The sequence below is a fragment of the Chiloscyllium plagiosum genome, chromosome 21 (assembly GCF_004010195.1).
Source record: "Chiloscyllium plagiosum isolate BGI_BamShark_2017 chromosome 21, ASM401019v2, whole genome shotgun sequence".
NCBI classification, from domain to species: Eukaryota; Metazoa; Chordata; class Chondrichthyes; order Orectolobiformes; family Hemiscylliidae; genus Chiloscyllium; species Chiloscyllium plagiosum.
In genome coordinates, this window is record NC_057730.1 from 52242790 (window position 1) to 52256895 (window position 14106).

The 14106-nt window shown below is 38.3% G+C and overlaps 1 protein-coding gene across 4 annotated transcripts in view; it reads left to right on the plus strand.

The window, feature by feature from the left end:
- wdr90 (WD repeat domain 90) overlaps nucleotides 1–14106 on the plus strand; it is a 73627-nt gene that overhangs the window by 17696 nt on the left and 41825 nt on the right. For all 4 annotated transcript variants that reach the window (XM_043712083.1, XM_043712081.1, XM_043712082.1 and 1 more), the window contains exons 12-18: nucleotides 2756–2866; nucleotides 3197–3342; nucleotides 4663–4720; nucleotides 7221–7339; nucleotides 8547–8708; nucleotides 9898–10028; nucleotides 12824–12940. In XM_043712083.1, coding sequence (XP_043568018.1) covers nucleotides 2756–2866; nucleotides 3197–3342; nucleotides 4663–4720; nucleotides 7221–7339; nucleotides 8547–8708; nucleotides 9898–10028; nucleotides 12824–12940 — 844 coding nt within the window. The remainder of the gene's footprint in view (nucleotides 1–2755; nucleotides 2867–3196; nucleotides 3343–4662; nucleotides 4721–7220; nucleotides 7340–8546; nucleotides 8709–9897; nucleotides 10029–12823; nucleotides 12941–14106) is intronic.

Sequence of the window (14106 nt, forward strand, 5' to 3'; positions counted from 1 at the left end):
CCTCCACAGCCCCTGCGGCAATAAGTTCCAAAGATTCACTAGAATCTGGCTGAAGAAATTCCTCCTCATCTTCACTGTAAAGGGTTGTCCCTTCACTCTTGGGTTCTGCCTTTTGGTCCCAGTCTCTCCAACTATTGGAAACATCTTTTCCACATCCACTTTATCTAGACCTGTCAGTTTTCTCCAAGTTTCAAAGCGATTCCTCTTAAATTCTTTTGAACTCTGAGTACAGACCTAGGGTCCTCAATTGCACCTGAAATGTCAAGCTCTTCGTCCCCAGGGTCGTTCTTGTAAATCTGTTTAGGACCATCTCCAAAACCAGCACACCCTTCCTTGGATACAAGTCCCAAAACTGCTCACAATATTCTAAATGTGGTCTGACCAGAGCTTTATACAGCCTCAGCAGTATGTACACGCTCTTATATTTCAGTCCATTCAAAATCAATGGTCGGATTGCATTTGCCTTCCTAAAAGTTACATCTTGCAGCTTCTGGCCTGTGAGGAAGCATTGGGGAGATTTTGGAGACAGACAATAATTCTGTAAATTTTAAGTAACTTATGAGATACTTTTATAAGAATAAAAGTAATCCTTGGGTGAAAGTACTAAATTATGGAGAGAGTAACTATGACAATATTAGGTAGGAGCTGGTGAATGTAGGTGGTGGTGGCTGACATGTGGGAATCTTTTAAAGGCCAATTGATTAACATGCAGATACAGCAGTTCCTGTGAAAGTAAAGGATAAGGATGGCAAGATTCTGGAAACTTGGATAATGAGAGAAATTGTGAGCTTAGAAAGAAAAAGGGAGCAAACGTAAGACTTGGGAAACTGAAGACAAACCGAGTCTCAAGAGAGATTTAAAAAAAAAAGCAGAGAAGTTCTTAAACAAGGAAATAAGATCTCTAAAAGGGACATGAAATGATCTTGGCAAACAGCATTAAGGAAAATCCCAGGACTTTTTAGACATATAGGGAGCAAGAGGGTAGCTAGGGAAAAGCTAGCTCCACTAAAGCGCAAAGGAGGAAATTTATGCATGGAGCCAGAGGTGGTGCGTGAGGTCCTTAATGAATACTTTATATTGGCATTCACAAAGGAAAAGGACATGATGGATTTTGAGTCTCAAGAACGGTGTGTTGATTATTGTGGGGCATACTAATATAAAAACGGTGGTGGAGTTGGATGTTTGTAAAGCATTAAGGTAGATCTGATTGGATCTACCTCTGAATATTGAAGGAAGCGAGGGAGGAAATCTTTGTATGAAATCTTTGTATCCTGTGAGTCACTTGCGATGTCCCAGAGTATTGGGAGTGTTTGTGTTTCATGAAGTTGAATAAGTTTTTTGAGGAAGTAAGAAAGATGACTGAGGACAGGATGGTGGATGTTCTCTACCTGACTTTAACAAGGTCTTTGATAAAGTCCTCATACCAGGCTGACACACAAGATGAAGTCTCACGGGATCTGTGATGAACTCGTAAGATGGATACAGAGCAAGCTTGGTCATAGAAGACAGTGTAGTAGTGGAAAGGGTGCTTTTCTTACTGGAGATCTCTGACCAGTGGTGTTCCACAGGGATCATGCTGTAACATAAATGATTTGGAGGAGAATGTTGTTTGCCTGATTAGTAAGTTTTTGGACAACATAAAGATTGGGGGAGCTGCAGATAGTGAGGAGGATTCTCAGAAGATATAGCAGGACACAGAATATGCTGGAGACTTGGGTGGAGAGATGGCAGATGGAATTTAATCTTGACAGGTGTGAGGTGATGCACTTTGGAAGGCCTGATGCAAGAAGAAACTGCACAAGAATATGGCAGAACCCTTAGAAGCATTAATGTACAGAGGGGTCCAGGAATACAGGTGCACAGTTTCCTGAAAGTGGCAACATAAGGTGGTCAAGAAGGTATATGGCAGACCTTGCCTTCATCAAGTCATGTTGCATCTATATAAAGCTTTAGTTAGGCCACATTGTGTACAATTCTGGCTACCATACTACAGGAAGTATGTGGATGCTTTTGAGACGGTGCAAAAAAGGTTTACCAGGATGTTGCCTGGCTTGGTGGGTATCAGGTCTGAAGAGAGATTGGACATATTTGGTTTGTTCCCATTAGACTTCAGCGGCTGAGGAGTGACCTGATAGAGGTTTACAAAATTGAGACACATGGATAAGTGGTTAGTTAAAGTCTGTTTCCTAGGGTAAAATTTTAAATTATGAGGGACATAGATTTAAGGCAAAAAGGGGAAAGTTTAAAGGTGTTGTGAAGCAAGTTTTCTTCACACAACTGGTAAGTGCCTGGAATGCACTCGCAGAGGAAGTGGTAGGTGAGATATAATAGCAACATTTAAGAGGTATTTGAGATACATGAATAGACATGGAATAGAGGGATGTGGACTACCAGGAGGCAAAAAGATTTTAATTTAGAAAGATGTCATGTTACGGCACAGGCATTGTAGGCCGAAGGATCTGTTCCTTTGCAGTACTGTCCTTTGAAGAGCTTGGCTTTGCATCTTGTTTTCTGACTGCAGTTTGCCTAATATCCCTTGATTCTGCACTTAATATACATTACGGTGTATATCTGTCTTTCATTAACCACTCTTAGCATACAAAAACATTTTTGTTAAAGGTTTGTTGAAGGATTAATTTTAAATTATTTTTAAAATTCCATAAATTTATCTAACTAGACATAAATAACATAATTGCTTATTAAATCTTTAATAGCAATTGTAAAGTATGCTTCACAATGTTTGTTTTCACTTTAGGCAGCATGGAATAAGTCTGGATCAACTGTGGCCTACCCTTGTCATGCTATAGTAGTGGTCATGGAAATAGATACAGGGCAGCAGAGATTTTTCATTGGACATACAGATAAGGTATGATCAATGTATTTGCTGTTTTGTAATCTCTCGAGTTCTATTTTCAGAAAGATTTTGGTGTGTATTATGTAGATTTGTTCTTTGTGTAACGATCTGCAGCCAAGCATCTATAACTCTTGATCAAGCAATGACTATTTCTTGATTTTGAGCTGTCCCTGTCCCTCTGGTACTCCCTTTTATGACTTTCTAATGGCTTCATTGTGGCCACAGAATTAGGTCCTACTAAATTTCAACACACATTGTGGAACCCTACCAAAGTGCCATGTAGAATAAGTTTCAGCTTTCCACTCAACACTCTCCATTTCTGTTTTGTCGGCTTTCTATCAGGTTTCTGCTTTGTCTTTTAATGGCAATTCAGCACTTCTTGCATCAGCACAGACTGGGAATGTGAGTCTGGTCAGAGTTTGGAACTTTAACAAAGGGAACTGTCTGGCAATGTTCAAGACCCATGTACATTCAGTGTCATCCCTTAGGTAAGACTGAGCTATAGATGTGTTTACTCCTTTATTTGTTGGTTATAAGTGAATTGAAACAAAAACATAATTTTTCAATTATTTCTGGAATTGTTTGTACTCAGTAAATCCTAGAATATCATATATTAAATTTAAGTGATGTTGAATGTCTTGTCATAATGTCTCTTGTACTACATGTATTGAGTTTGCTCACTTATTTCCAGTTTCAATAATCATAGTCAATGCACTTTATAAAGTGATACTTATCATGCTGAATTAAGACATAATTCTAAATCTTATGAAGGAAAGTATTTGTACATTTTCTTTTACCTATCCCTCCTGTCTATTTGTAATCATGAAATCATTACATTATGTTGTTTTCCTTCATGATGTTATGCTAGGTGGTATTCCAGACAAAATGTTTGTATTTCTTTTGAATCAATTTTGAATTGGCTGTGTATAAAATGAGGAACAATTTAGTCAACAGTACCTTCAATTGTCTATTAATAACATAACAGGAATTTTGGCACTTGTGATAATTAGTTGTAACCAAAGATGTGTTGCTGCCATCTGCAAAAAGGGTTGCCTACTGAAAAACCATTCCCCTACTTGGTACTTGTTAGATATTTGATTTCCTTGTAAATGCGATGTCTCAATTTTCTTGCAGTATCTAGATGTTTCATGTAGAAAAATATTGCTCCATAGGCCATTCAGACCTGTTCTAATGGTTCTATTGAATTTTTGTGGTTTTCAGGTTTCTAAGAGTTGCAGCATTAACATGTTCCAAAGCTAAATTGATTAAATGCCTTCATAAATAGAGGATACAGTTGCTGGGGTTTTGGTGTCTGTCATAGTGGTTTTTAAAATTAATTTACAGGATGTTAGTGTAGCTGGCTGTTTATTGCCCAAAGGCCAGTTAAGAGTCAACTATTTTGCTGTGGGTCTGGAATCCAGACCAAGTAAGGGTGAGTTCCCTCATAAAGGGCATGAGTGAATCAGGTGGGTTTTGCTGACAGTTGACAGTGGTTTCATGGTCATCAATAGACTCTTAATACTAGATTTTGAACTCCACATTTTGAAGCAGGGTCCTTAGAATATTATCCAGATCACTGAGTTAATAGTCTAACAATAATATCACAAGGCACCATCTCCCCATTTACACTCATGTATTTGAATTGCTCATGGGAGCTTAAGTGTTAGAATGTTTGTTTGGTCTGAGAATTGCTCTAAAATGATTCATGCTAAACTTTTATTTGTTGATGCAATTCAAGACAGTACCCCAGGATAGTTTGGATTTGTCATATAACAAAGAGTTTTAAAAAGTGTTTCATTTTTCTTCAGTTTTTCATACAATGGGCAAGTTCTCTGCGGTGTAGGAAAGGACAGTCGTGGTAAATCAGTAAGTACTCTTTGTTTTATTAATTTGTGGGATATGGGCACCATTTGCTGCCCATCCCTAGTTGTCCTGAGAACGTGGTGGTGAGTTGCCCTGTCTGAACTGCTGCAATCCATTTAGTGTTGCTGCACCAATAATGCTGTTAACAAAGGACTTTTAGGACCTGCTGCTCTCGGCCTTTGGATGATAGTGGTTGTGATTTTGGAATTTACTATCTAAGGAGTCTATTGGTGCATTTCTGCACTGCATCCTGTAGATGGTACTCTCTGCTGCTACTTCTAGATGAAACAAATTGCTATTAAATCAGATGAATAAAAATGTTCACTCGTGGCTTGGTTAATACTAGATCCTGTGCCCTTTCAGAACCAGTAACATTTCTCTGATACTTTGACCAAAACAAAATGCTGCAGATTCTTGAAGTGTGACATAAAAGCAAAAAATGCTGGAAATACTTTGGGTCAGACAGCATCTGTGGGGAAAGGAATATTCATGTTTCAGGTTTGAAAGGTGAACTGGGAACATAGCTTACAGATGAAATGGCAATCACAACCACTTGCAATTCGATGTATTGTATTCACTATTGAATATTTAATCTCCTCTACTTTGGAGAGACCAAGCACAGATGAACTAATTGTGGAACACTTCCATTCGTTTTGCAAATATCATTCCAAGATTACAGTAGGTCATCATTTAATTTTTCACCCCATTTCTACTATGCCCCTCTGGTTTTGGCTTCCTGCAGTGAAGTGCAAGGAACAGTATCTAATCTTTTGATTTATACAGTTTACAACCTTCTAGATTCAATCAATTTACAAGGATAGTCACCACCCGGCTCCTTTTGGACGGCAGACGTTGGTCATGGTTTTGCTTTTCTCATTTATACCTTTTCTAGTCCTATCTTTTTGTTTCTTTACCTGGCCCATTAATACCTTTTTGTAGATTAGATTAGATTACATTACAGTGTGGAAACAGGCCCTTCGGCCCAACAAGTCCACACCTTCCTGCCGAAGCGCAACCCACCCATGCCCCTATATTTACCTCTTACCTAACACTACAGGCAATTTAGTATGGCCAATTCACCTGACCCTGCACATCTTTGGACTGTGGGAGGAAACCGGAGCACCCAGAGGAAACCCACGCAGAAACAGGTAGAACGTGCAAACTCCACACAGTCAGTCGCCTGAGGCGGGAATTGAACCCGGGTCTCTGGCGCTGTGAGGCAGCAGTGCTAACCACTGTGTCACCGTGCCGCCCACCGTGTTTTCTGCTGTCATCTCTCATCAATTAGTCACTCCAGCTTTTGATTCTACCTACCCTTTTTCTTGCCTCTGTACCTGATTAAAACCTGTGAACATGTCTAACTGTTGTCAGTTCTGATGAATGATCATCCAGCTGAAAAGCTAACTATTTATCTTTCCACAGATGTTAACCAGCGGGATGGTGTTTTCAGTATTTTCTGTTGTTATGCCTGATATTCTCTATGATACTTAGTGTTTAAGTAGAATTAATCAAACAAGATCATTAGAAGTGCAAATTATAGTACACATGAAGTATTATTCTTGAATGATTGTAAGTTGTTTGAGAAAAAAATCTTCATGTAATGCTAAGATCACACAAAATTGAGGTTAATGTAAGTTATCATTAACTCTAGTTAGATATCTTACAATGTTATAAACTGTAAATATCTAAAGACAAAATACTGTTACATTCTACATTCCACAGTTCTGAATAATTTTGCTGATGTTGATATGTAGGCTTCAGAAATCCACAGTCCTACTGCACTGACAGAAGTGCAATGCCCACAACCTGTGAAAGAATAAAAACAAATCAGTTGTTGTTTAGCCAAACAAAAGTCCTCATTGTATCCCAGGACATGTTACTGTAAGGTGACATTGACAGAAAAAAAATGACTTTTAAGCCTCTAGCTTCCTAGTTCAGTTACATGATCACTGTGCCATTGCTTTTTTTTAAATTTCTATTCCAAATTCCACTGTGATGCTTCATGTAATGTTTTTCAAAGATTGAATTGAAGTTTCAAGATGGCATTCAGGTAGTTTAGCACCAGATAGAAAATATTGTTTTGTAATTGCTGTTCATTTTCTGGGCATGTTATCAACAATTTAAGTTTCAAAGTTTGGATGGGTGGTCAAAGGTTTTGGAACTTTGGACATATCTGCACGAGAGATCTGAAATATGAGAGTCAAAATAATCTGCGCCAATGAGTCTAACTAAAATCCATTATATAATAGTGGTGGCACCATGAGATTCAAATCCACAGCATCAGATTGACTAGTGTATTCAAGTAAAAGCTACCACTGAGACAGGGAAACACAATACAAAGTGACTTGATGAAACTCTAAGAAACCATGATATAATGGAAGAGTAGAATTCAAGTTCTAAAAATGTATCCAATTGCAGTCACGTTTCATTTAAGATAATAAAATAAGGATGTGCATTTGAAATTGTCTTTAAAGTTACAGGAAAACATAATCTTTCACTGCAGATGGTGGTAGTTTGGGACACAGCAAAAGTCAGTCGGGATGGCGAAGTAGTAATGTTGGCTAAAGCTCACACTGAAGTTGACATTCAGGTCATGAAAATAGCTTCTTTTGATGACACCAGGTGGGACATTGAATATTTTTATATTGAGCTTTCTTTCTAAAATGATGTATTCCCTGTAAGTAACAATTTGTTCTCCCATAGTATGACTGTTTTATAACTAATTGGTTATTTTTCCTGAATTGCATTGAAACTGCATGTGAGTTCAAGAGAATATTATAAACCCAGATGAAATATTTACAAGGAAGATCTAGCACATAGACATTTGGCTTAATTAGTGTTTACAAATCTTATTCCCCTTCATCTCATTTCAATCTTTCAACATATCTTTCTATTTTTCCTGTAGTGTACTCTGTTTATTTTTGAAAGAATCAAAGTTTTTTAACCTTAACCACTTCCTGTAATAGAGTTCCAAAGTCTAACAAAAGCGATTAGATTTTCCTTATTTCCTTACTGGATTCGTTAGATTAGATTAGATACCCTACAGTGTGGAAACAGGCCCTTCAGCCCAACAAGTCCATACCGAATCTCCAAAGAGTAACCCACCTAGACCTATTCCCCTACATTTACATCTGACTAATGCACCTATCACTATGGGCAATTCAGCATAGCCAATTCACCTGGGTGAATGCCCATCTTTGGATTGTGGGGGGAAACTGGAGCACCCGGAGGAAACCCACACAGACACTGGGAAAATGTGCAAACTCCACACAGAAAGTCACCCGAGGCTGGAATCAAACCCAGGTCCTTGGTGCTGTGAGGCAGTAACTACTTTATATTTATGCCCCTATTGTTTATTAGTTTTGATTCTGTTATAAGTGGGGACATTCAATCCATGTCCATTTGTAAAACCAATTATAATTTTAAAAATCTTTTCACTGATCTTGAAGTCTTTTTTTTTTCTAAAGAAAATGCCCTAATCTCATTATCTGCTCCAACAATTGTAATCTTTCAAATCTAGTACCACCCTTGAAAATTGTTTTTGTATTTGCAGTACTTAAAGTACAGCGACTAAAATTGTGTTTAGTGCAATCTGGTCAGGCTCATGCAAGTTTAATGTAACTTCACTATTTTTGAACTTGAATCTTATACCCCCAGAAATAAGTTCCAGTTCTTTAAGAGCAATTTTTATTGCTCTGATATTGTTAATGATTTGTTCACTTGTATCCCTTGATCCCTTTATTCTTCTATTCCATTCAGATTCTTGTTTTCCAAGAGTAAATGGAACCAATGTGACTGTACAGTGATAGGCTCGTTATTTGTCTAACAGGATGGTGTCATGTGGAAGAGATAACATCCGCCTGTGGCGAGTTCGAAATGGAGCACTACGATCTTGCCCAGTAAACCTGGGTGAATATCATTGTTTGGAATTTACAGATGTAGCTTTTGAAGAGGGGCATCTGGCTGACAAAGATCCTACTGACCGAATGCTGTAAGGCCAAAAGTAAACAAAATTTTAAAAAAAAGTTTGCCAAGATTCAATCCAGTCACATGAACTAATTTGATCAAACCTGTTAATCTGTGTTCCATATTTTTATATTTTTTAATTGTTTTAAAATCCACATATTTTCACTGAGACAGAATATGCCTGACCCATTTTGTTAGCTGTCAATCAAATAGTAGCAAGAAGCAGTTTGGAATACCTCTCTTAATTGCCTGGATCATATTGAGATTTTTATTGGCCTTAATATTCACTCCAAAATATCAGTGTTTCAACCTATTTTCTTTCTTGATAAATTCAATGCTCAGGCCAATAACACATTCAGACAATCGTGTCATGAAATGGCATGGTTGAACTGAATAATTTAGATAGGATAAGGATAGAAACTATAAGTACGAGGCTGGTGACTTTCTGATGATCACTAATTGGGAAATGAAATTAAGGTTTTTAAGTTTTCCTCTATTATCGGGGTAGGTTGAAGTTTTTGTGCTGAAGTAAGGGTTAGGTATTTGTCATCTTTGGTGAGATTGTGCTGGATTCATACACCTCTCTTTCATAAAATCTCTTTTAATCTTTAGTTCCTTAATTCCCAAATAAATTGGGTACAGGTGGCTCAACTTGTCAACCAGGGGGTGAAGATGGAAATCCACCCTAATACAATTTTATGTCCATACATAATTTGTTTATCCACAGTTTGTAGTTTATTTTGGTGGGGCAGAGGACGGAGGGAAAGAAACGTGAAACTTTATCTTCTGAAGTCTAGGCAGTTTTCCTGTCAACTGAGGGACCATACACAAGTGTAATTTAACTAATTTAATGCAGACCATTGATGACACACAGGAATTCCATGTTCTCCTGATTCAGCTGCAAGATAAACCTGGGATTGTGGAATAATTGATGTCCTTCATGGAAAGGCAACTGAAGGAATAAAGTAGTAATGGAAGCAATTTACCTTTTCAAAAGTATGATCCTGAGATCTGAAGGGATTTAATAGGATCCGTGTTCTTGAATCAAGACTGACACTTGTGACTTCAAGTTGTACTTCACAATCTCTGATCCTGTCCCTGCCCCTGCCCTTAACCGTTCACTATTAATCAAGTTTGGACACAAGACAGGTCATCAATATCGACTATCTGAATACCAACTGTGCATTTATTTCTATTATTTTGCTCAATTACAGATTTGCTTGCAGTAAAAGTGGACATATCATTGAAATCGATTATAAAAATGTTGTGATTAAGAATGCCCGTCGCTTGTTTCCCTCACAGCAAAAGCATTCACAACAACAAGAAACTGTGACATTTAATGCAGGTAAGAGACTGCATTTCTCTGCAAGGATAATAACTTGCATGTGTTGAGTAAAATTAAATGATACATTGTGTAATAAACTTTAGTTATCAAATTGAAGTTTTTGGAAAATTTGGTCATTGTGGCAGCATGGCTATATGCAACACAAAAATTATTTGCCACTTCCACAATATATAATCCAAAGTTATTTTTCCTGAAAGCATGTGTTTACTGTGAAGAAAGACGTGAAGACTTGGGGAAGTTAGTGGTCATATCTTGGAGACAATCCATCTCACAGTAGGGGAGGTATTGGATGTATTAGAATGTAAGAAGGTGGATAAATCTCCTGATCCTGACCAGAATTATCCAAGACCACTGTAAGAGGCTAGAGGAGAAATTGAGGGTCATAGCTGATACTTTTGCATCGTGGTTAGCTACGGGTGAAGTCCTAGAAGACTGGGTGATAGTGAATGTTGTGCCATTATTCAAGAAGGGCTGCAAAGGAAAACCTGGGAACTATAGACCAGTAAGCTTAATATCTGTAAGTTACTTGAGAAGATACTGAGAAATAAAATATACATGCATTTGCAAAGACAGTGTTTGATTAGGAATTGTCAGCATTGTTTTGTGCATGGGAAAGTTCTTTGATGAAGTGACCAGGAAGGTTGATGAGGGCAGGGCAGTATGCCTTTGATAAGATTTCACATGGTTTGCTACTCTGGAAGGTTAGATTACATGGAATCCAGGAGGAGCTGGCAAATTGGCTACACAATTGGCTGATAGTAGGCAGCAGAGGGTAATAGTGGTAGGATGATTGTTGGACTGGAGGCCTGTGACCAGTGGTGTGCCTCAGGGCTCAGTGCTGGGCCCTTTACTGTTTGTTATCTATAACCAATGATCTGGATGAGAATGGACAAGGTATGATGCATAAGTTTGCAGATGTCACTAAAATAGGCGATATCTTTGTCAGTGAGGAAGGTTATCAGAAATTGATCAGCTGTGGAAGTGGGCCGAGAAATAGCAAATGGAGTTTAATATAGGTAAGTTTAATATATGAGGTCTTATATATTGGAAAGTCAATTCAAGGTAGGAGTTTTGTGATGAATGGTAGGACCTTAAGGAGTGTAGTGGAACAGAGGGGCCTTAGGGTTCGGGTGCACCGGTCTCTGAAAGTGAAGTCACAAGTATCCTTCGTCAGTTAGGGCATTGAGTATAGAGGTTCAGAAGTTATATTGCAGTTGTACAGGACGTTGGTAAGGTTGCACTTGGAATATTGTGTTGAATTTTAGTCACCTTGCTATAGGAAGGATGTTATTAAATTGGAGAAAGTAGAGAAGACATTTACAAGGATGCAGCCTGGACTCGGGTGTGCATTATAGGGAGAGGCTGAACAAGCTAGGATTATTTTCTTTCCGAAATTGAGGGTGGGATCTTGGAAGGGTATAAAATCATGAGGCATGGGTAGGGTGAATGCGCTCAATCTTTTTCTCAGGGTTAGGGAATCAAGGACTGGAGGCTGTCAGTTTAGGGTTAGAGGGGAAAGAATAAAAGGGAACCTGAGGGGCAACTTTTTTATACCCAGGGTGGTGTGCATATAGAATGAGCTGCCAGTGAAAGTGGTTGGGGTGGGTACATTAACAGGGTTTAAAAGGCATTTGGACAAATACATGGATGTGGAAAGGATTAGAAGGATATGGGCCAAGTGTAGGGAAATAGGGTTAGTGTGGATGGACTTTTTGGTTGGCATGGACCAGTTTGGGCCAAAGGGCCTATCTGTGCTGGAGGACTCTGACTCTCATGTGTTTTGATGGGTCATGATGGAGTAAAAGGAAAAAGATTGATTTCTCCCCCACTCTAACTGAGAAGAGATGCTGAGGCCTACTATTAACTGGGCAGAAGTATAATGGGCTAACAAATGCTTAAGGTTTGTGATTTAAAAGGAAGTAAAATTGAAGAAAACTCAGGCGGAAGTTGTGAATCTGGAGCATCATTTAAAAAAAAATTCTTTGTGTAGAAAAGGAAAATGTAGGAATAAATGGGTCAGCTAGGCTTCTGATGTACACATAAAACCTATTGTTTCTACAAATAATGCTGCTGAAAAACTTCGTGCAATGCACTTTCCCTTGTGCTCAGGGAAAAGTTTGATTTCAGGATCGGTGTCCTTCATCAGTGCTTATTTTTGAATGTTTTCAGCTTAGACATAATTGGAAATCCAGCAGATGGTGCTTTGCAGCTTTGAAATAAATGGAATGGGACATTGTTGCATTAATGTATCCATGATATTCATTCACTTATCTCATATGAAGTCTAATTGAAAATAAAACAGCAGACCTTAAAATCTGACAGTCTGAAAAATGGGATGGGAGCATTTACCTACAGGCTGTATATCAAAAGATAAAATGAGTTTTCTATTTGTCTAAGATTTATTCTGCAACTGTTCTCCATTGTAATAACAATCTACCTTTCAGAAATATTTCACATGGACTGCGTATTAATTCATGAATTCTTCATTCGGCTGTGATTGATTGATTATAGTATTCCATTCTACGTGAGGTTGGCAGTCCACATTGTACAGACCTTTTTTAACCCAGTTATGACCTGATGGTCTGAACTTCAAATTCCACAAAGACATCTTCTTCCTTTGCTGTCTAAATATGCATTCAAACAGCACTCAGACACGAGCTTGAATGGTTCAGGTGAAGTCAGGAGAAAGCACATGTGCATTTTAAGAATGTCTGAAGATTGGAACTCACATGTTTATGTGATAATTGTTCAGACAAATAGGATTCGTACGCTAAATAATCTTCTTTAAATTCCAGGTGCTGGTATAGCCATCAATAGCATTAGCGTTTCTGCTGCTTTCTGCGCCACAGGATCTGATGATGGTTACTTGCGTCTTTGGCCTTTGGATTTCTCCACTGTCTTTCTGGAAGCAGGTGACTTAGTGAATAATTGTCCTTATTTACTTGACATCAATCCCTAGTAGGTCGTTGTTGTGGGTCTCAGCACGTTGTCACAAATGCACATTGATTCGTCCAAGTACCTGGAGAAGGAAGATCGAGAAGCAGTATCCTGATCAGCAAAAAGATCGTGCTATGGACAGGAACCACTAAACGACCTTTCCAGTTATTCCTTCCATCCATAACACCATTTGTATGTAAAGGGGAAGTTGATAAGTTAACAGTTTTAACTAGTAGAGTTATGCGCTGACGGTTCATAATTATATATAGACAGAATCTATTTGTAGAAAATACTAATTCTTAAGTGCAGAAACCTGCTCTGTGCTTTCTGTTGACCTCGATCTACAAGACTGTGTACTTTGTAAAATCTTCAACTTTTGTGATGATTGTGAGAACACTGAAAAATCAAGCCCCAATGTGCTATCTCAGTGACGTGTAACACAATGTCCTAAAATGCAAAGTTAAAAATTACAAAACACCACATTGTAGTCCAACAGGTTTAATTGGAAGCACTAGCTTTCGGAGCAACGCTCCTTCATCAGGTGGTTGTGTTGTACATAATTGTAAGATACAAATTTATAGCAAAGGTTTACAGTGTGATGTAACTGAAATTATATATTGAAAAAGACCTTGATTGTTGAGTCTCTCATCTGTTAGAATTACCACTTTAGTTTCACTTCTTTCATATGTAAATTGCAAAACTTTTTTTAGAAGTTACATTCTCAAGTGAACTTTAACAATTGGTGCCATGTCAGCCCAGATAATGTATTGGGTATTAGCACTTCTGTGTGCTGCTGTCTGTGCCATAATGTTTAGACTAATTCTAATCTAAAAAATTAGTTAAACTGCATGAATCCATGTAAGATTCTGTTTTGAGCAAAGTACAATGCAACTCTGCAAATACAAATTCACCCCACAAACTGTGTGTGTATGTAAGTAAAAGGGTCTAAGTCTGTGAGAGCGCGCGTGTGTGTGTGTGTGTGTGTGTGTTGCAATGGGGTCACCAGTAGTGTGAACTGAACCCACTCCTACACACGCACTCGTATACATACATACATACATACATACATACATACACACACACACACACACACACACACACACACACACACACACACACACACCTACACCCCCCACACATG